The following is a 21481-nucleotide window of genomic DNA, read 5'->3' as shown; positions in this document are numbered from 1 at the left end:
CCAAAAACACACCATCCCCACTGTGAAGCATGGTGGTGGCAGCATCATGCTGTGGGGATGTTTCTCAGCAACTGGACCTGGAAGGCTTGTAAAGATAGAGGGCAGAATGAATGCTGCAAAATACACTGAAATCCTGGGGGACAATCTTTTTCAGTCTGCAAGAGAACTACGTCTTGGGAGAAGATTTATTTTCCAGCAAGACAATGATCCAAAACATACTGCAAAAGCTACACAGGAATGGTTAAAAAAGAACCAGGTAAATGTTCTGGAGTGGCCGAGTCAAAGCCCAGACCTCAATCCTACAGAGAATTTGTGGCTGGACTTGAAAAGGGCTGTTCATGCCCGATACCCGCACAACCTGACAGAACTTGAGCAGTTTTACAAAGAAGAATGGAGCAAAATTGCAGTGGGCAGATGTTCAGACTGACTGAGACCTATCCACACAGACTCACTGCTGTGATTGCAGCCAAAGGTGCATCTACTAAATACTGACTTGAAGGGGGGCAATAATTATGCAAACAATTATTTATATAATTCTCTTTCATTAACATTACTTTATAGAAATCTGGTTTCACTTTGACATTAAAGAGTTTTTCCAATTTTTTTTTTATTAAAAAAGCTAAATTTTATTGACCATGATTGATTTATGAAAGCAATAAAAAGGTAAAACATCAAAGGGGGTGAATACTTATGATAGGCTCTGTATATATTATGTGTGTGTTTATTATATGTTACAGTAGAGATGGCAATTCAGTAGAATTGGCAATTCTCCTAGTAGAGATTGCGATTGGCATCTCTACTAGGAGAATTGCCAGTTCTACTGAATTGCTATCTCTACTGTGACATATATATTATATACATGTGTTCATATATTATATCTGTGTCTGTATGTTATATATGTGTGTTTTTATGTGAGTGTGTTTTTCTAGTTCTTGTGATCTCCAGCCTGTCTCTGTTTGCTGTCAGTTCTTCAGGGAGTGTTTGACGTCCATGAGAAAGTTCTAAGTTGAACATGTGAAGGTTCTGGTGGTCTGTCAGGTTGGATCTCTGGTCTGGTTCCAGCTCTGAGAGGTCTTCAGGGAGGTTCTGTAGGTTTAGAGGTACATGTTTGTAAAGAGGTCTGAGAAGATCCTAAAGAAGTTCTTTGTGTTCTTTAAGAAAAATGGAAAGGTTCATGAAGCATACATAGTTCTCAAGAAGATCTCAGAGCCCTTGATGTGGATCCAGCTTAGTTCTGTGAAGAGAAGAACTTTCTGATGCACTCTAATAAATAAAACACTGGGTCAACATAAAAACTTATGTTAACCGTTTCCACTCAAATTTTTAAGTTGAGCCAATAGCTGGCAGAATTACATTAAGTCAAAGCAATGTTTTGAGTATGTTGAATTACCTTTTAGTCCGAACAAAAATGCATTTCTGAGTAACAAGAACTTAATAATTGTCAACATGAATGCAAGTTTTTAAGTTGATCCAACATCATTTTTAAGTAAGGTGAAGAAGCTTTTTTAGCCACAATTAAACAAATTTCTTAGTAACAAGAACTTAATTAAGCTGATCTCTGCAAGAGTGAAGTTAAGTCCTGTCCTATATTAAGGTTATGTTCAGCAGCTAAGAAACTCTCTCCTGGTGTTCAAAATGAACAAAAATTCAGACAGAAATATTCAAATTAATAAGAACCATTTATTAAAATTATGAATAACACTAAATCCTGAACAGCAGCACTAAATCATTTAAAGTGCAAACAGCAGAAGTTGTAGGCTGCGTTCTCCTCACAAAGATCACTCTCATCAGCAAGGCACAGGATGTGGCAACATCAATCCCCTGCAGGATCTCGTTTCCCTCAACAATGATGGTTGCACACCCATCACCGATGAAGGCAATCTTCATCACTGCATGGCAGGGTCTGCATCGAGCCCCTCCACATCCTTGAAGAAGAAATTAAAAGGTGTTAGGATCAGGGTTTTACAGACAACTGTTTACAGCCTTGTCAGCCCCTGTGTGTGATCATGGAGGAATAAATGAAATCATGAGTCTCCCATTTTATACTGACAGGAGAAAACTGTGGTATTAGAACTCATCAAGTGTTACAGCCATCAATACAAACAAAGTAGTGGGCTTATAGCAATTTAAATGACTAGTGTTTGATTCTTTTCTTCCATAAAACTTAAGGGAAACACTTATCTGTGTAGTCATGGACAGTCAGACCTGTCCACACAGACCTGAAGGTGTGTGTGCGTTAGGACGCATGGCTGTGCCGTTACGGAGCGCCCCGCGGTGTCTGCTGGTTCGTTTATGAATCATAATGAACTCCTTTAGCTCCCCCATCCCTCTCTGTCGGTTTTATCATAGCCCTGTTTAACTGTTCTCATATTTTGGGAGCCCAGAGGGCCGTCATAATGTGCTCTTCCTCCGTAGGCGCGTAATATGTGTGCCTGTCGTCCTGGTCAGACGACAGCCTGATGAGCGGTTACATCGTGTTATCAATACATTTGTAAATGTAAGTGTAGCTGTCCATTTCATAAAATTGTATCGATATTATCCATTGATACATTTAATTTAATCCACAGGAAAAAACATATTACCACTGAATCCCAAGCAGGTGAGCTTCTCACAGGCTGTCACCTCCTTATGGATTCAATACCGACTGCGTATTTTAGTTTCAAATGCGGGACAATTCGGTATTTTAAGGGACGGCTGGTAACCCAGAATTAGACTGTGATTCAGATAAGACGAAATAATAAATACAACTCGCCAACACACAACCTATTTGTGCGCCGGTTTATTAGTCACATGCCGAAATTAACCCATTACTCCCGCATTGAAGCCAGTACAGGCATCACCTAGCTAACTTTACCTCAGCACAGACTGCCCTACCAACACTGCACGCATTTAAAAGTAAGGACTTCCAGATTTCGATATTCAGTTACAGTAGGCTATCATCAACAGAATCCTGAGCGAATGCAAATAAGCATAAAATTACTTACTGTTCACCAAAATGCTTCAATGAGCTTCGGCTGCTCACCATGTGCTCACTCTGGCCTTAAACATGGCCGCTCACGCATGCGGGAAAGAGAGACTGTGGGCCGTTTACACGTCATCAAATATTTTTTTACATTAGCAGAACTTAAAATCCAATTGTTTCATGATGAACTGAAATTTTTAAGCTCTGACAAGGTGATGGTAGTGTATTGAATCAAAAGGCATTATTTCTATGTCATCCAAGCTCAAAAAAATAACATTTACAAGTAAAAAGTCTAACTGGATCACAGAACTTGATTTTTTATTTCACAACAATATATTTATTTAAGTTATGACAAAAGGTCCACAGAATTACTTTTTAGAGTGTGGAAGGGGTTTGAATGTTCTGCAGAATTATGACTTCCTCTGGTTAATGGAATACTATAGAACATGAAGAAGTTTCTGTTGTTGTTGTGAAGAAGAGCTTCAGCAAGGTTCTAAACTGAATGTCGTTAATTAAAGCTCCATAGCTGGAACCTGTACGAGTTAGTGACTGAAATGAAGCAACACCATGGAGCAAAAAAAAAGATTTTTATCTAAATTTATTAAACTATTAAGCTAGTAACAGCAACTACTAACTAACAATAACACACTATGGCACACTGTAAGACACTATTACACACTATAACACACTATTACACACAATAACACACTGTTACACACTATAACACACTATGACACACTATTACACACTATGGCACACTGTAAGACACTATTACACACTATAACACACTATTGCACACAATAACACACTATTACACACTATAACACAGTGTGGGCTGAGCTCTATCTGAATGTGATGGATCCTCATTGCTGTTTTGGCTGGCTGTTGCCATAGCAACGGTGAGGAGGGTGATGAGATGGGGAGGGAGTGTAACCATAGCAACACTCTCTCCCTCTCTCTCTCTGTCTCCCTCCCTCTCTCTCTACCTCTCTCTTTCTACCTCTCTCCCCCTCCCCCCTCAGCAGTGACATCACAGGGGGGAGGGGATTCCTTCCTCGAGGAGTGGTTGAGCGACATAGACATGTATTGGAGAGAGAGAGCAGTGGAGCGTGTAGAGAGAGAGAGGGGTGTTTGGACGATCGAGCGGAGGAGGAAGGAGGGATGACGGACGTCCACATCTTTTCACATTTCTCTCCTTCATCAGGTCGTCCGTGTCGGTCCGTGTGTCTTCCAGCCATCCGTCATGCGTGTGCTGGTCGTTAGGTTGTTGTGGCAGCTAACGAGCTTAACGAGCAGCGTGTGTTGATGAATTATTCATGGTCGGGGCCTTTATGTAACGCTGCAGAGCTCCAGGGATGTTTGTGTCGGTGTGGTACGCCAAGAAGATGGGCCGCAGATTCATCAACAACGTGAGGAGAGCCAAGAGGCAGCGGCAGAGGATGATGGTAAGAGCTGCTTTACAGGGCTCATTAGGCTGGGATTGGTCCATGAGGAGGGGGCGGAGCCTGGGCTGTTGCTTTATAGGGCTCATTAGGCTGGGATTGGTCCATGAGGAGGGGGCGGAGCTTGGACTGCTGGTTTATAGGGCTCATTAGGCTGGGATTGGTCCATGAGGAGGGGGCGGAGCCTGGGCTGCTGGTTTATAGGGCTCATTAGGCTGGGATTGGTCCATGAGGAGGGGGCGGAGCTTGGACTGCTGGTTTATAGGGCTCATTAGGCTGGGATTGGTCCATGAGGAGGGGGCGGAGCTTGGACTGCTGGTTTATAGGACTCGTTAGGCTGCGATTGGTCCATGAGGAGGGGGTGGAGCCTGGGCTGCTGCTGCTGGGAAACCTGGGATGTTTCTGGGTTGTTTGTGGTCCGAGTGTTTCACATCTTCGTGTTGGAGGGTTTCTGTCTCTGGGTCTCTGTGTGACTCCGGCTTCCTCTCTGTCCTGCTGTTGCTATTTCTTGCTTCTGTCTTATTTTTCTTGTTTTTTTTCTTGTATTTCTTGTTTTCATTCCCTCTGCTGTTGTCTTTTGACTCCTTTTTCTTGTCTTCTGTGTTGTCTGTCCACGGGTCCAGGGGGATGGTAGAGACACTCTCATTGGCCTCGTCTTACTGCTCGTTAGCCTGTGATTGGCTCCTTGGAGGAGGGGGCGGAGCCTGAAGCAGGCTAAGGGTGGTGACCTCCCTGAGAAACCAGAACTTGGTTGTTAGTGATGTTTGAAAGGTGGAAACATCTGGTTCAGCTCCAGATGTTCCACAGAGATCAGAGACTGAGTAAAGCCTTCAATGAACTCCATCTCCCATCAGATCGGATCACTATAACACACTGTGGATCACTTTAACCCACTGTGGATCACTATAACCCACTGTGGATCACTATAGCCCACTGTGGATCAGTATAACCCACTGTGGATCACTATAACCCACTGTGGATCACTATAGCCCACTGTGGATCAGTATAACCCACCGTGGATCAGTATAACCCACCGTGGATCAGTATAACCCACCGTGGATCACTATAACCCACTGTGGATCATTATAACCCACTGTGGATCACTATAACCCACTGTGGATCATTATAACCCACTGTGGATCACTATAGCCCACTGTGGATCAGTATAACCCACTGTGGATCACTATAACCCACTGTGGATCAGTATAACCCACCGTGGATCAGTATAGCCCACCGTGGATCAGTATAACCCACTGTGGATCATTATAACCCACCGTGGATCACTATAGCCCACCGTGGATCATTATAACCCACTGTGGATCACTATAACCCACTGTGGATCAGTATAACCCACCGTGGATCACTATAACCCACCGTGGATCACTATAACCCACCGTGGATCACTATAACCCACCGTGGATCAGTATAACCCACTGTGGATCATTATAACCCACTGTGAATCACTATAACCCACTGTGGATCACTATAACCCACTGTGAATCACTATAACCCACCGTGGATCACTATAACCCACCGTGGATCACTATAACCCACCGTGGATCAGTATAACCCACCGTGGATCACTATAACCCACTGTGGATCACTATAACCCACCGTGGATCAGTATAACCCACCGTGGATCACTATAACCCACCGTGGATCACTATAACCCACCGTGGATCAGTATAACCCACCGTGGATCACTATAGCCCACCGTGGATCACTATAACCCACTGTGTATCACTATAACCCACTGTGGATCACTATAACCCACCGTGGATCAGTATAACCCACCGTGGATCACTATAACCCACCGTGGATCACTATAACCCACCGTGGATCAGTATAACCCACCGTGGATCACTATAGCCCACCGTGGATCACTATAACCCACTGTGTATCACTATAACCCACTGTGGATCACTATAACCCACCGTGGATCAGTATAACCCACCGTGGATCACTATAACCCACCGTGGATCAGTATAACCCACTGTGAATCACTATAACCCACTGTGGATCACTATAGCCCACCGTGGATCACTATAACCCACTGTGGATCACTATAACCCACCGTGGATCACTATAACCCACCGTGGATCACTATAACCCACTGTGGATCAGTATAGCCCACCGTGGATCAGTATAACCCACCGTGGATCACTATAACCCACTGTGGATCAGTATAACCCACTGTGGATCAGTATAACCCACCGTGGATCACTATAACCCACCGTGGATCAGTATAGCCCACTGTGAATCACTATAACCCACTGTGGATCACTATAACCCACTGTGGATCATTATAGCCCACTGTGGATCACTATAACCCACTGTGGATCAATATAGCCCACCGTGGATCATTATAGCCCACCGTGGATCAGTATAACCCACTGTGGATCAGTATAACCCACCGTGGATCACTATAGCCCACCGTGGATCATTATAGCCCACCGTGGATCACTATAACCCACTGTGGATCAGTATAACCCACCGTGGATCACTATAGCCCACTGTGGATCAGTATAACCCACCGTGGATCATTATAGCCCACCGTGGATCACTATAACCCACTGTGGATCACTGTAACCCACCGTGGATCATTATAGCCCACCGTGGATCACTATAACCCACTGTGGATCACTATAACCCACTGTGGATCAGTATAACCCACCGTGGATCACTATAACCCACCGTGGATCATTATAGCCCACCGTGGATCACTATAACCCACTGTGGATCAGTATAGCCCACCGTGGATCAGTATAACCCACTGTGGATCAGTATAACCCACTGTGGATCAGTATAGCCCACTGTGGATCAGTATAGCCCACTGTGTATCACTATAACCCACTGTGGATCATTATAACCCACCGTGGATCACTATAGCCCACCGTGGATCATTATAGCCGACCGTGGATCACTATAACCCACTGTGGATCACTATAACCCACTGTGGATCAGTATAACCCACCGTGGATCACTATAACCCACCGTGGATCATTATAGCCCACCGTGGATCACTATAACCCACTGTGGATCAGTATAGCCCACCGTGGATCAGTATAACCCACTGTGGATCAGTATAACCCACTGTGGATCAGTATAGCCCACTGTGGATCAGTATAGCCCACCGTGGATCAGTATCACCCACTGTGGATCAGTATAACCCACTGTGGATCAGTATAACCCACCGTGGATCACTATAACCCACCGTGGATCAGTATAGCCCACCGTGGATCACTATAACCCACTGTGGATCACTATAACCCACTGTGGATCAGTATAGCCCACCGTGGATCAGTATCACCCACTGTGGATCAGTATAACCCACCGTGGATCAGTATAACCCACTGTGGATCAGTATAACCCACCGTGGATCACTATAACCCACTGTGGATCACTATAACCCACTGTGGATCAGTATAGCCCACTGTGGATCAGTATAACCCACTGTGGATCAGTATAACCCACTGTGGATCAGTATAGCCCACTGTGGATCACTATAACCCACCGTGGATCAGTATAACCCACCGTGGATCAGTATAGCCCACCGTGGATCACTATAACCCACTGTGGATCACTATAACCCACCGTGGATCAGTGTAACCCACCGTGGATCACTATAACCCACTGTGGATCACTATAACCCACCGTGGATCAGTATAACCCACTGTGGATCAGTATAACCCACCGTGGATCACTATAACCCACCGTGGATCATTATAACCCACTGTGGATCACTATAACCCACCGTGGATCACTATAACCCACTGTGGATCACTATAACCCACTGTGGATCACTATAACCCACCGTGGATCAGTATAGCCCACCGTGGATCAGTATAGCCCACCGTGGATCACTATAACCCACTGTGGATCACTATAACCCACTGTGGATCACTATAACCCACCGTGGATCAGTATAGCCCACCGTGGATCAGTATAACCCACTGTGGATCACTATAACCCACCGTGGATCATTATAACCCACTGTGGATCAGTATAGCCCACCGTGGATCAGTATAGCCCACCGTGGATCACTATAACCCACTGTGTATCACTATAGCCCACTGTGGATCACTATAACCCACTGTGGATCACTATAACCCACCGTGGATCAGTATAGCCCACCGTGGATCAGTATAGCCCACCGTGGATCACTATAACCCACTGTGGATCACTATAACCCACTGTGGATCACTATAACCCACCGTGGATCAGTATAGCCCACCGTGGATCAGTATAACCCACTGTGGATCACTATAACCCACCGTGGATCATTATAACCCACTGTGGATCAGTATAGCCCACCGTGGATCAGTATAGCCCACCGTGGATCACTATAACCCACTGTGTATCACTATAGCCCACCGTGGATCAGTATAACCCACCGTGGATCACTATAACCCACCGTGGATCATTATAACCCACTGTGGATCAGTATAGCCCACCGTGGATCAGTATAGCCCACCGTGGATCACTATAACCCACTGTGGATCACTATAACCCACCGTGGATCACTATAACCCACCGTGGATCATTATAACCCACTGTGGATCACTATAACCCACCGTGGATCACTATAACCCACTGTGGATCACTATAACCCACCGTGGATCAGTATAGCCCACCGTGGATCACTATAACCCACTGTGTATCACTATAGCCCACCGTGGATCACTATAACCCACTGTGTATCACTATAGCCCACCGTGGATCAGTATAACCCACCGTGGATCACTATAGCCCACTGTGGATCAGTATAGCCCACCGTGGATCAGTATAACCCACTGTGGATCACTATAACCCACTGTGGATCAGTATAACCCACTGTGGATCACTATAACCCACTGTGGATCACTATAACCCACCGTGGATCAGTATAACACACTGTGAATCAGATTAACCCACTGTGGATCACTATAACCCACTGTGGATCAGATTAACCCACTGTGGATCATGGAGTCCTCCATTTCTGTGGAACCAGAACATCTTGAGGTGTTTCACTGGTTTCCCTCTCAGTCTTTCTGAGGAAACACTTCCTGCAGTTCAACCTGAAACTCTCTGAATTTGAGTCGGTCCTGGAGAACCAGAACCAGGAGGAAAGTTTTGGATTTTATAGAATCTCCAAACTTCTAACTCAGATTTGGTTCATTTTCTTGAGGGAACGTCATAAATGGTGTGTTCAAGGACTGTCAAAAAGTTGATAATTTTGTGTTCTTTTACAGTTTCTGATTATTTCTCATTTTTTGAAGATGACGTGTTTTAAACCTGGTTTTGGGTCAGACGGTTGATAATGACTTATGTTCATGTGGCGAAGCAGGAGAACATCTGCAGCTACAGGAACATGATGTAGAGGAGAACGTAGACCTCAGAGCAGCCTCCTGAACCTGTGGTGGGACTGAGGTGATCAGAGATTCCAGGTGTTGGTTCCTTTGTCTTCTTCCAGTCAGAGCTGGTGATGTATCTGGAGGTTCTGACTGTTGATGGAACCTTTATCATGGACATAAAGTCCAAAATAAACACAACTTATCCATAGATACTGACTTCACTGTGACCTGCTCAGGTGTAGAACATCCTTTACTTCAGCTGTAGAACATCCTTTACTTCAGCTGTAGAACATCTTTTAGTTCGGCTGTAGAACGTCCTTTAGTTCAGCTGTAGAACATCCTGTTGGACCTGTACCTCCAGCCTTTAACCCCCTACCATATGTCGTGTCTTCACAGACTAATGTCTAACTGATTATTTTTATGAAGAGGAAGATGTTCCTCAGAGACGTTCTTGTGGAGGAGATCTTAGAAGCTGCTGTCATTGAACCAAACATTCATCTTTTTCTGAACTTGAAACAGATTGTTTGTAGAGTAAACTGAAGAGAGAAGCAACTTATAGACAAGATGGTTTAAAAAGAGTTCAAAAATAAAACCAGAGTGAAGGTTCTGTGATTCCTATTTTAGAAGATTGTTCAATGTTCGTGTTATTTTACAGCCTTTAACCCTCTGAACTCAGTCAGAAGATAGATAGAATGATCAACTTTTCAACCTTCTGACTGTCCTTGAACACACCATCTGTGATGTTCCCTCAAGAAAAGAAACCAAACCTGAGTTTAAATGATAAAAATTCATGAAAAGCTTTTTATTCTATGTGTTTGGAGTTCAGGTTGACCTTCAGGCAGTGGTTCCTCAGAGAGACTGAGAAGAAAACCAATAAAAAAATGCAACAGAAATGGAGAACAGAGGAGCAGGGTGTTGGAGATCAGCATGGAAGAACATCTTCTAGTAGTTGGAGATCCATCCAGCATGGTGGAACATCTTCTAGTAGTTGGAGATCCATCCAGCATGGTGGAACATCTTCTAGTAGATGGAGATCCATCCAGCATGGTGGAACACCTTCTAGTAGTTGGAGATCCATTGAGCATGGTGGAACATCTTCTAGTAGTTGGAGATCCATCCAGCATGGTGGAACATCTTCCAGTAGATGGAGATCCATCCAGCATGGTGGAACACCTTCTAGTAGTTGGAGATCCATCGAGCATGGAGGAACATCTTCTAGTAGTTGGAGATCCATCCAGCATGGTGGAACATCTTCTAATAGATGGAGATCCATTCAGCATGGAGGAACATCTTCTAGTAGTTGGAGATCCATTCAGCATGGTGGAACATCTTCTAGTAGATAGAGATCCATCCAGCATGGTGGAACATCTTCTAGTAGTTGGAGATCCATCCAGCATGGTGGAACATCTTCTAGTAGTTGGAGATCCATCCAGCATGGTGGAACATCTTCTAGTAGATGGAGATCCATCCAGCATGGTGGAACATCTTCTAGTAATTGGAGATCCATCCAGCATGGTGGAACACCTTCTAGTAGTTGGAGATCCATCCAGCATGGTGGAACACCTTCTAGTAGTTGGAGATCCATCCAGCATGGTGGAACATCTTCTAGTAGTTGGAGATCCATCCAGCATGGTGGAACATCTTCTAGTAGTTGGAGATCCATCCAGCATGGTGGAACATATTCTACAGACGGTGAGCAGAGTAGAGAGGAAACATCTGGAGACAGAAAAACATCTACAGGATGAGGAGATGATAGGAACTTCAGGAGAAACCAACAGGAGATTCTGGAAGACGTTTCTAGAAATGTCATCCAGGTCCATCACCAGGATCTGGATGACTGAACCTCCACAGAAGTCTGAGGAGACACCGAGAGTTCAGGTTTAACATCTAAGGAGAAACATGGTGGTTCCATGTTTTAGTGTTTTAGTAAAATAAATAATCAAATAAATGGTTCTTTCTTCTGGTTTCCATCATTGTGAGTCCTCCTGACAGAAGATGTTCTGAGTTCTCTCTCCATCTTCATGGTGTTCCGATTCCACAGAGCTGCAGGACTTCAAAATGATCTACAGTGAGTTAAATGAGACCTTCTGAGGGTTGAACATTGGTCAGAGGATCCACTTCCTGTCTGGTCTCTGCGTGTATTTCAGTGTGGATATATTTCAATCAAATGTTCTGTTCCTGTCTGCTGCTGTGGAGAACATCACGTAGAACCCGGTGGTCCTGTTCTGTTCTCCAACAGTGCTGGAGACAGACTCAGAGTCCTGGGAGACAAAGAGCTTTAATTATTCTCCAACTCTCAGTAGACCTTCCTGCTATGTAATTACTGGAGCTGCTGCTCACATAGACAGAGAGAGAGAGAGACAGAGAGAGGTAGAGAGACAGACAGACAGACAGACAGACAGACAGACAGGTGATTAAAGAGACTCTCCAGATGTGTGGGATGACGGTGTACTAACGTTCTAAATGAATTCAAATGGACTCAAAGAGCAGAAAATGTCTGAAATGATAAAATACTGAAGATGTTAAAATACACTAAAACTACATGAAGAACAGAATGATTTCAAGAAAAGACTTGATGGATATCACAGATGACTGAATAAATTCTAACCAGAACATCAGAACATGGACTTGAAGAACCCAACGTCCCCTGAAGAACACATGGACCTGAAGAACACATGGACCTGAAGAACCGTGAACCAGAGAAGTGCTGACATGTGATCTCTAAAAGGTTGGTTTTTGTCCAGAAAGTTCTTCTGTCCCGTCAGTAGAACGTTCCTTAGAGAACATCAGCTCTGAGGAACATCAGCTATTAACCATTACAGCTGAGTTCCTGATCCACACCTTGACTTCTTCAGCTGCTCCTCAAAAATAGATGTGGTGTTTGTGACCGACCTCAGACCAGCTGTTGGAACTAAAACTTGGAGAAGATCTGCAGCTGGATTCCCAGACGGAGCCTTGAGGAACTCCATGAGTTAGAAGAGAACTCTCCCTGTTGAAGTTTCAGGATCCACAGCAGCAGAAACCTCTGAACCAGAGCTTCATAAACTACCTGTCAGAAGATCAAGAAGAACTCTTAGAAGAGCAGCTGGACAACTAGACTGAAGGTCTCCATGGAAACCTTGATTTATTTCATCTGTTTGGCGTCCACCTGGTTCAGTTCAGAAGGTGCTGAGCAGAACTTCTACCTTCATGGTTTGATGTTCTGAGCAGCTGCTGGTCCTTCAGACTGTGGGTTATGTTTTAAACTCAGATTTGGTTTATTTCTTGGACCTGCAGGTCAGACGATGTGTTCAAGGCCCGTAGGAGAATCTGAGGAGACTTTGTGTTGGACAGGTTCTGTCTGCTCAGTGGAGTCTGGAGGGTTTCAGAAACCAGAGCTGGTTTTAGGGTTAATGCAGAGTGTGGATGGGTTCAGACCATCTCCAGATGTTTTAGATTATTTATATTTTATTTCAATAAAAGTTGGCCAGATTCAAACTTTATACTCTCAGAGACTTTAACATGTTTTAATTTTATTTAGATTTAGATTCCAGGTTCTCCAGATTATAACTTATAAACTCTCAGACAAGTTAACGTCTCCAGATGTTTTATTTATATTTCTACTTTGAATCAAAGTTGTCCAGATTCCAGCTTTCTTCCCTTCAGTTCTAAAACCATCATCATCATCTTCTCCACAGGAAGTGACGTAATAGCTGTCCTGTAGCCCCGATGAATATGTGGAGGAGATGATGAGAGGTGGTCGCCATGGCTACGGCTGCAGTTGCCACGGCAACTGGCCCCTTGAGGGCTCAACAGCTGTTACCATGGAGTTTCCGTGGTGACGAGCAGAGAGATGCTGGGATGTGAGTTTAACCCTTCGTGTTTTTACAGATGAACGGATCCGAGGGAGAGCTGGAGTACGAAGAGATCACTCTGGAGAGGGTGAGACACACAACATACTCAAAATATACACAACAGACACACAAAATATACAATATATACACAAAACAGACACAAAATACACTCTGGAGAGGGTGAGAAAAATTTATTTAGCATTTATTGAACCAGGTTAGTCCCATTGAGATCAGAGATCTCCTTTACAAGGGAGACCTGGCCAAGAGGGCAGCAGCATGGTCACATTAAAAACAGTAAGCAACAGATAAAATTCATCAGGTGCAGAAAACCTAAATGCTTTCTGGTCCAGCTCAGATCTTACTTTGGGGACAACAAACTGCAGAATATCCATAGATGGGAGATTGTGACTTCTGTTTGTCCTTGTTAAAAGACAAGACAAACAGGAAGGAACAATACCCAGAATGGTTCTGTAAATAAACACATACCAGGGACTGAGACGTCGTGCACTTACAGACATCCAGTTAACTTTAGAATAGAGCTCACAATGTTGAGTAAGGGGACCATATCTGAATATAAATCTCAGCACCCCATGGTACACACTATCCAGCATGCTAAGGCAGCTAGCAGAAGCCTTCAGATACAACACATCTCCATAGTCAATAACAGGCAAAAAGGTTGTTTCTACCAATTTCTGTTTCACACAAAAAGAAAAGCAAGTATTGTTTCTGTAATAAAATCCTAATAAGAGTTTCAGTTTTTTTTTTGTTTTTTTTTTTACCATATACTGAATGTGCTCCTTAAAAGACAAACGGCCGTCAATTAAAAATCCTAGATATTTAAAAGTAGACACCAACTCTATTTGTTGACCATTTCTTGTAAAAATGTTTCCAGACAGTGCTGATCAGGCAGTTTTTGAATTAGTAAAGAACACACGTTTTGTTTTTTCTGCATTTAAAACAAGTTGCAGATGACAAAGTTGTTCCTGTAGACTATCAAACACAAGTTGTAAATCCTGAAAGGCCTCAGCAGGAGTGGGTGCTGCTCAGTATGACATAATATAAGACGGTGTCATCAGCATAGAAATGAAAAGCTGAGTTTGGAATATTCTGACTAGGATTATTTATGTAAATAGTGAATAATAATGGACCCAGCACAGAACCTTGAGGGACACCCTTTTTCACTTGCAATACTTGAGAGGAAGAACCTTCCATCTGAACAGCCTGGGTTCTGCTGGGAAGATAATTTACAATCCACCCAACTGCTTGTTGAGAAAGACCTATAGCTGAGAGACGTTTGATTAAAGGAACATGATCAACAGTGTCAAATGCGTCTGAAAAGTCCATAAAAGGAACAAACAGCAGTGCTTCTTGTCAAGAGCTTCAGCTATATCATTTATGACCTTCATGGCAGCAGTTACAGTACTGTGATTTTTGTGAACCCTGGCTGAACTAGTGACAAAACAGAGTTGGTGGCTAGAAATTCTTTTAGCTGTTCACTGACCAGGGATTCAAGCTCCTTTGCCAGAACAGAGAGTTTAGATATCGGTCTGTAATTGTTTAAAATACTAAGGTCACCTCCTTTTAGGATGAGGATAACAGGAGCAGACCTCCAGTCCAAACGGATTTCATTTGAAGTCAAAGTAAGGTTAAAAATGTGGCACAGTGGTCTAGCTATAATTTCAGCTGCCAGCTTTAGGAAGAGCGGTTCCATGTTATCAGAGCCAGCTGGTTTTCTAGGATTCAGTTCTTTTAGAGCCCTCATGACCTCTGTTGTGGTAAAGGGAGTAAAGTTAAAAACCTGAGTACTGTCATTGGCTATTTCAGGTGTAAGTGATACTTCAGTAGTACTGTCAGTATTATATCGAAAACCGGAGGAAAATAAAATGACTATTTATTCAACATTTCTCCTCTGTCACTCTGAGACCATAAACAGGGATACTAGGTGGAAGATTGACTGATTTACAGCGAGCAGACTAAGATCTAATGGTCTTCCAGAACTTCTTAAAGTTTTTGAGGCTTTCTGTTTTGGAAAAATAAAATTCTGATTTAGCTTTCCTAAGGACAGAAGTAAATTTATTTCTTAATTGTCTAAAATTCAGCCAGTCCACTTCTAGTCCTGTTTTATGTGTCCTGGCCCAAGCAGCTTTATGTTCATGCATTAAATCTGACAGGTCTGTTGTAAACCAAGGATTATCACACCCTTCAACTCTACATTTACGGAAAGAGGCATGTTTATTCACTATACGCAAAAGAAGCTTTTGTGGAAATATTTCCAGGCCAGTTGAACTTCATCAGTAAGAGCAGTTCTATCCTAATCAAAAAGGTAGAAGTCATGCAGAAAAGCAGGCATCTCAAATAGTTTTATATTATGTCTTTCAACAAAACGAGGCTTTCTTCTAGGAATATGGTGATTTCTAGACAATTTGATTTTAAGTGCTAATCGTTCAAGTTCTTTATTTTCTGACTCAGAGAGCACTAATTTAACATCAATGTTCTGCTGAATCAACCCAGTCTCACATCAAATTGTGACATAGTCACGTTTGTCCACAATGCAAAACGTTACAATCTCACAATTTTGGCCTGAAAATTGTGAGATGCTCACGTTTTTCCCCCCAATTCTTTTCTATGGGTCTGACGAAGGGTCACGTGACTGCTTGCTGCAGGCTTCTCAAAATGAAAACATGGCGGCTATTCCTTTTATTTTCCGTGGAAAATGCATTATTTTAAGATAGTTTGGACAGAAAAAAACATTTTGATGACATTTTTAGCGAGAAATATATATAACACTTTCACATTATCCATTCAGTTATTGGAAATGATCTGTGGTTTGGTTTGTTTTTACGCTGAATTTCACTTCACGGCATTAAATTGTGACAGTGTCACATTTTGTACGTTATGCTGACTGCGGTCAAGCCAGCCGCCTCTCGTTTCTCCGTAGTCAATCCAGCCGCTCCTACATTTTCAGTGCGCTCTTACCGTCAGCTTACGGTAAATGCACGACCGCGCATCAACTATTTCCGGTTTAAAAAATAAAGCGCTGCATTCACAGATGTATTATACAGCGATGTTTTAAGTAACTGACTCAGCTTACCTGTTAACTATTGAATTGTACGGCCAATATTTACACTAAATAAATAGCTTGAAGTATAAGAAGCTGAAAACTTGTTTATCTGTCTGTCTGTCTGTCTTAAAAAGGTGAATTCAAATAAAAAGTGATGTGTGTCATCCCGGTGATCTATTAGTGTGATAATAAAATAAACCTCAGTCAAAGTCACATGATCTGGACCGTAATGAGAAGACATGCTGATATTTACATTAAAAAATGTTCAATTTTTAGCTTTAAAATCTTTTAAGCCAAACTATTTCTTCTTCTTTGGCGTATGCTGACCAGGTAAGGTAGGATTGTGATTCTGCATTAGTTTGGGGTCAATAGGTCACATGACCTGAGAGCTATTGAGCTAAAATGCTAATATTTACTGTAAACAATTAATAATAAATTCATTAAGTTTCCAAATGGAATAAAAAGTGGTGTGTCTTGATCAGTCTGTTTCATACTATAATCCCAAATAGATTTGGAGTCTTTGGGTCACATGACTCATGTAAGTTAACCGTTAATTATCAATGAAATAAGTATCCAATGGACTGAGCCCGTAACACACGTGCTGCTCAATATCCAGAACACCGTTTGGAGTCAGAGTTGTGCGACGGGTCGTTTGAAAAAAGGCAGAAAAAGGAAGAGCAAAGACCTGACGTGACGTTATGTTACATTATGTTATGATACGTTACGGATTTGTAGTTCATAGATTCTTTGTCACACTTAGAAACATTGAATGAACATTTGGACACAATTAATATGTTTTGTGAATTTTTCATGTATTTTATACTGTAATTATGAGCATTACAGCTCTATAAGTCCCAGGTCATGTGATCTTTTGGCTAAATAGTGTGTAAAACAATGTCCAACATGCAAACAGCACACCTAGCGCCATGAAGCACAAAATGCAGGTGTAAATCAATGACATCTTACAATTACAATGTCCTGTCTTTTAACTAATAAAGACACATATATAAAGAACTTTACATAAGTTTGTTTGTTTGTTTTATTAAGATCCCCTATCAGCTTTTGCAAAGCAGCAGCTGTTCTTCCTGGAGTCTTCATAATTTCATTTGTGACAACACCAAAAAGCAACATGTACACAAAATGCATACAAATCACATTACAAAATACATAAACAATGCATACAAAAATACACGTATACAATACAAATAACATACATATACAAAACCTGTACTAACCAAAAGCATACAACACATAATACTCCCACCTTGAATTATAAAAATAAACTTTTCTTCTTCAAAGATACCATGACCTAACAGTAATAATTAAAGAATAATCTACCTCAGAAACCAACCATAACATAAATCACATAAACAGTGACATTACAGTCACTACATTTAAGTTTAAGATTTAATTTAATGAATTATTGTATTTTACAAATTTCTATTCCCAAGCAACCCAGTAAACTAATAACTAAAATTTTGTGCTACGTAATGCTCTTTTAGTTTTATTTTAAAGTTTTCAATATTCCCCATTTTTGAGAAAATCCGGATGTTATCGCTCGCTCCCGACAAAAGCATCATTTTTTAAAAATATTTTGGATTTCGATTAATTAGACAATGAACAAATTGACGTAATTTCCTGGTGGGTGTGTTTATGCAGCCTATTAAACACTTTTTTCCCCATGAAATAAAGTACAATCCATACATCATGGTCCGGTGTTCATTGTTTGTTTTGTTCACTGACATAGTGCAATAAAGTTTTGTTTTTTAAACCATCCAGTACCGTAATGAATATTGAACGAATATGGCATCTCGTTTACATCTCTAATTAAGGAGCAAGAAATTTACTGACGTTGATTTATGATTCAAGACAAGCAGAGGACACACTGTGTGCCCCTTTAATGTCCAAAAGGCCAATTAAGGTCAAAATCTCACAGATTCTTTGACCAATTTGGACCAATCTGCACATGTTTGATATTAGGTCCTAAAGCAATACTGGTGTACGTTTTCAGACCACCAGGACCTACAACGGCAAAATAGGAGCAAAAAAGACTGCTGTAAACTTGGACATTTTAACGCAGGGATCCATAGAGATTAACTCGTTTTTGAAGCAGCTTCAAGCAGACGTTTGACAAACTGTAATTTTCTGCATTTCCATGTTGCCTTTATTGTTCATTCAAAGAGTTTGCTGTTTGGTTGCAGCACAATTTCCTTGCAGTCATCTCATCTCAGCATTTAGTCATCATTTTATCATTCATTTTCTTTGGTGCACCTCACTGTGCTGCGCTGACCGACTCTGAAAAGAACACTTTGCCCACACACACAAAACTTATGTCTGTTTGTGTGAAACTTTATTCATTACCTTTTTTTGGCTACTTTATTGTGTCTTTAGCGTGTTTATGGTTCCTCATATATAAAGAGTATGTATATTTCGTAATAATGAGGAGAGCAATAATGATATTTTTCTCTGTAGATGTTGTGGTATTTGTTGTTGCTGTAGTTGTGTTGTTATGCTGCTGTGTCATTAACTCCCTGAAGTAGTTTCTAGTTGCTCCAGTCGTATTTTAAATCCCCCTGGGCTCATTGTTTTTACTGCAATATAAAGTTGTGTGCCTCTATGAAAACAGCACAACCATGGATAGAAGTATAGAGAACTGAAAAAATGCACTTTGTTTTTTTTTGGCCCTCATTCCTTCTTCAGGGCCCCTGGAGGTCTGAAACGTGCATGAGCGTTCACATTAGCCTCTGTATATAGAACCTGTGCAGTTTGGTCCAAATTGATTAAGGAATGTGTGAGATTTGGACCTTTTTAGCCCGTTTTGAAGCATTTGGACATTAAAGGGTTAACCGCAGAGTCAGAAACAGGGCCGTGCTCGGGCCCCTTTTGAGCTAACTCTCTGAAAAAAAATATGCAAGGTCAGGAGGTGGTCTACTAGGAGTGTGTCCGATTTGGTGTCACTAGACCCAAAAATGACCGAGCAGGAATGATTTTTACATGTTTGAAGGCCTCAGGCTTCATCACTACTAGCAGGCCTCACTGCTGAAAAACGCGGGTTCCCGTGGGCCTAGACCCTTGAAAACAGATACAGTGCTTCATGTGACTGCTCTGAATAGTCCCACACAATATCAGACTTGAATTCCACTGGGAATGACTTTTATGATACTTGATATGTTGCACAAAATGTCTCCTTCATTTGAAGTCTTCAGATTTAGTGACCCTTGACCCCTTCAAAGGTGTTTTCACTGCAGACTTGCTCCCAGAGCATTCAGCACACCCTGTTCTATGACTTTATGCACTTTGGTGCACTTTGATTGATGTTCTCACACTGTTTCTCATTCATTTTAACAAAGGCCCCTGTTCCAGTGTCTTCTTTGCTCCTATTTTGCCGTTGTAGGTCCTGGTGGTCTGAAAACGTACACCAGTATTGCTTTAGGACCCAATATCAAACATGTGCAGGTTGGTCCAAATCGGTCAAAGAATTTGTGAGATTTTGACCTTAATTGGCCTTTTGGACATTAAAGGGGCACACAGTGTGTCCTCTGCTTGTCTTGAATCATAAATCAACGTCAGTAAATTTCTTGCTCCTTAATTAGAGATGTAAACGAGATGCCATATTCGTTCAATATTCATTACGGTACTGGATGGTTTAAAAAACAAAACTTTATTGCACTATGTCAGTGAACAAAACAAACAATGTACACTGAACCATGATGTATGGATTGTACTTTATTTCATGGGGAAAAAAGTATTTAATAGGCTGCATAAACACACCCACCAGGAAATTACGTCAATTTGTTCATTGTCTAATTAATCGAAATCCAAAATATTTTTAAAAAATGATGCTTTTGTCGGGAGCGAGCGATAACATCTGGATTTTCTCAAAAACGGGGAATATTGAAAACTTTAAAATAAAACTAAAAGAGCATTATGTAGCACAAAATTTTAGTTATTAGTTTAGTGGGTTGCTTGGGAATAGAAATTTGTAAAATACAATAATTCATTAAATTAAATCTTAAACTTAAATGTAGTGACTGTAATGTCACTGTTTATGTGATTCATGTTATGGTTGGTTTCTGAGGTAGATTATTCTTTAATTATTACTGTTAGGTCATGGTATCTTTGAAGAAGAACATTTTATTTTTATAATTCAAGGTGGGAGTATTATGTGTTGTATGCTTTTGGTTAGTACAGGTTTTGTATATGTATGTTATTTGTATTGTATACGTGTATTTTTGTATGCATTGTTTATGTATTTTGTAATTTGATTTGTATGTATTTTGTGTACATGTTGCTTTTTGGTGTTGTCACAAATGAAATTATGAAGACCCCAGGAAGAACAGCTGCTGCTTTGCAAAAGCTGATAGGGGATCTTAATAAAACAAACAAACAAACTGATGTAAAGTTCTTTATATATGTGTCTTTATTAGTTAAAAGACAGGACATTGTAATTGTAAGATGTCATTGATTTACACCTGCATTTTGTGCTTCATGGCGCTAGGTGTGCTGTTTGCATGTTGGACATTGTTTTACACAGACACCACCGAAGAAGAAAGGTGCAGCAGGTTCTGCACGTCGTTCTCCCCTGTATTTTGCCGACCACGGTCAGAAAGCGGACAGCAGCAAAGCCTCAGGCATTACAGCGACACCAAAAAATATACATTTTAATTTCACAATATTCGTTCAGTTCTTGTGTATGATCTCTGGTTTGTTATGACGATGAATCTTTCACGTCTCGGAGTGGAATTGTTACGTTTCCCACCGTTGCTATGGTGGTTGCTATGGACGCTTCCACGGGCTAAAGAAAGACAGGGGGATCTTGTTGTGGGCAGGAATAAAGTTTTTAGATCGCT

General features: G+C 41.7%; 1 protein-coding gene and 1 long non-coding RNA gene across 6 annotated transcripts in view; one reads left to right on the top strand and one right to left on the bottom strand.

Moving 5' to 3' along the window:
* LOC127532391 (disks large homolog 4-like) overlaps nucleotides 1-21481 on the top strand; it is a 50394-nt gene that overhangs the window by 1774 nt on the left and 27139 nt on the right. For 2 of the 4 annotated variants that reach the window (XR_007939775.1, XM_051944006.1), the window contains exons 1-2: nucleotides 4062-4407; nucleotides 13608-13658. Coding sequence is in view for 3 of the 4 variants with exons in the window: in XM_051944006.1 (XP_051799966.1) it covers nucleotides 4318-4407; nucleotides 13608-13658 (141 nt within the window). In the remaining variant the exon portion in view is untranslated. Of the gene's footprint in view, nucleotides 1-4061; nucleotides 4408-13607; nucleotides 13659-21481 lie in introns of those variants that run through there. The other 2 variants (XM_051944004.1, XM_051944005.1) reach the window with 2 other exon arrangements.
* LOC127532400 (uncharacterized) lies at nucleotides 9870-12031 on the bottom strand. 2 transcript variants are annotated; one of them, XR_007939849.1, is made up of 3 exons: nucleotides 11262-12031; nucleotides 10911-11066; nucleotides 9870-10754 (listed from the first exon to the last, which is right to left on the bottom strand). It is a non-coding gene; the product is annotated as an uncharacterized LOC127532400 (long non-coding RNA). The 2 variants fall into 2 exon arrangements; XR_007939850.1 differs by having other exon boundaries at nucleotides 11301-12031.

The sequence above is a fragment of the Acanthochromis polyacanthus genome, chromosome 23, assembly GCF_021347895.1.
Source record: "Acanthochromis polyacanthus isolate Apoly-LR-REF ecotype Palm Island chromosome 23, KAUST_Apoly_ChrSc, whole genome shotgun sequence".
In the NCBI taxonomy this organism is placed as follows: domain Eukaryota; kingdom Metazoa; phylum Chordata; class Actinopteri; family Pomacentridae; genus Acanthochromis; species Acanthochromis polyacanthus.
The sequence above is the reverse complement of the archived record's forward strand: the minus strand, read 5'-3'. Positions and strand labels throughout refer to the sequence as shown.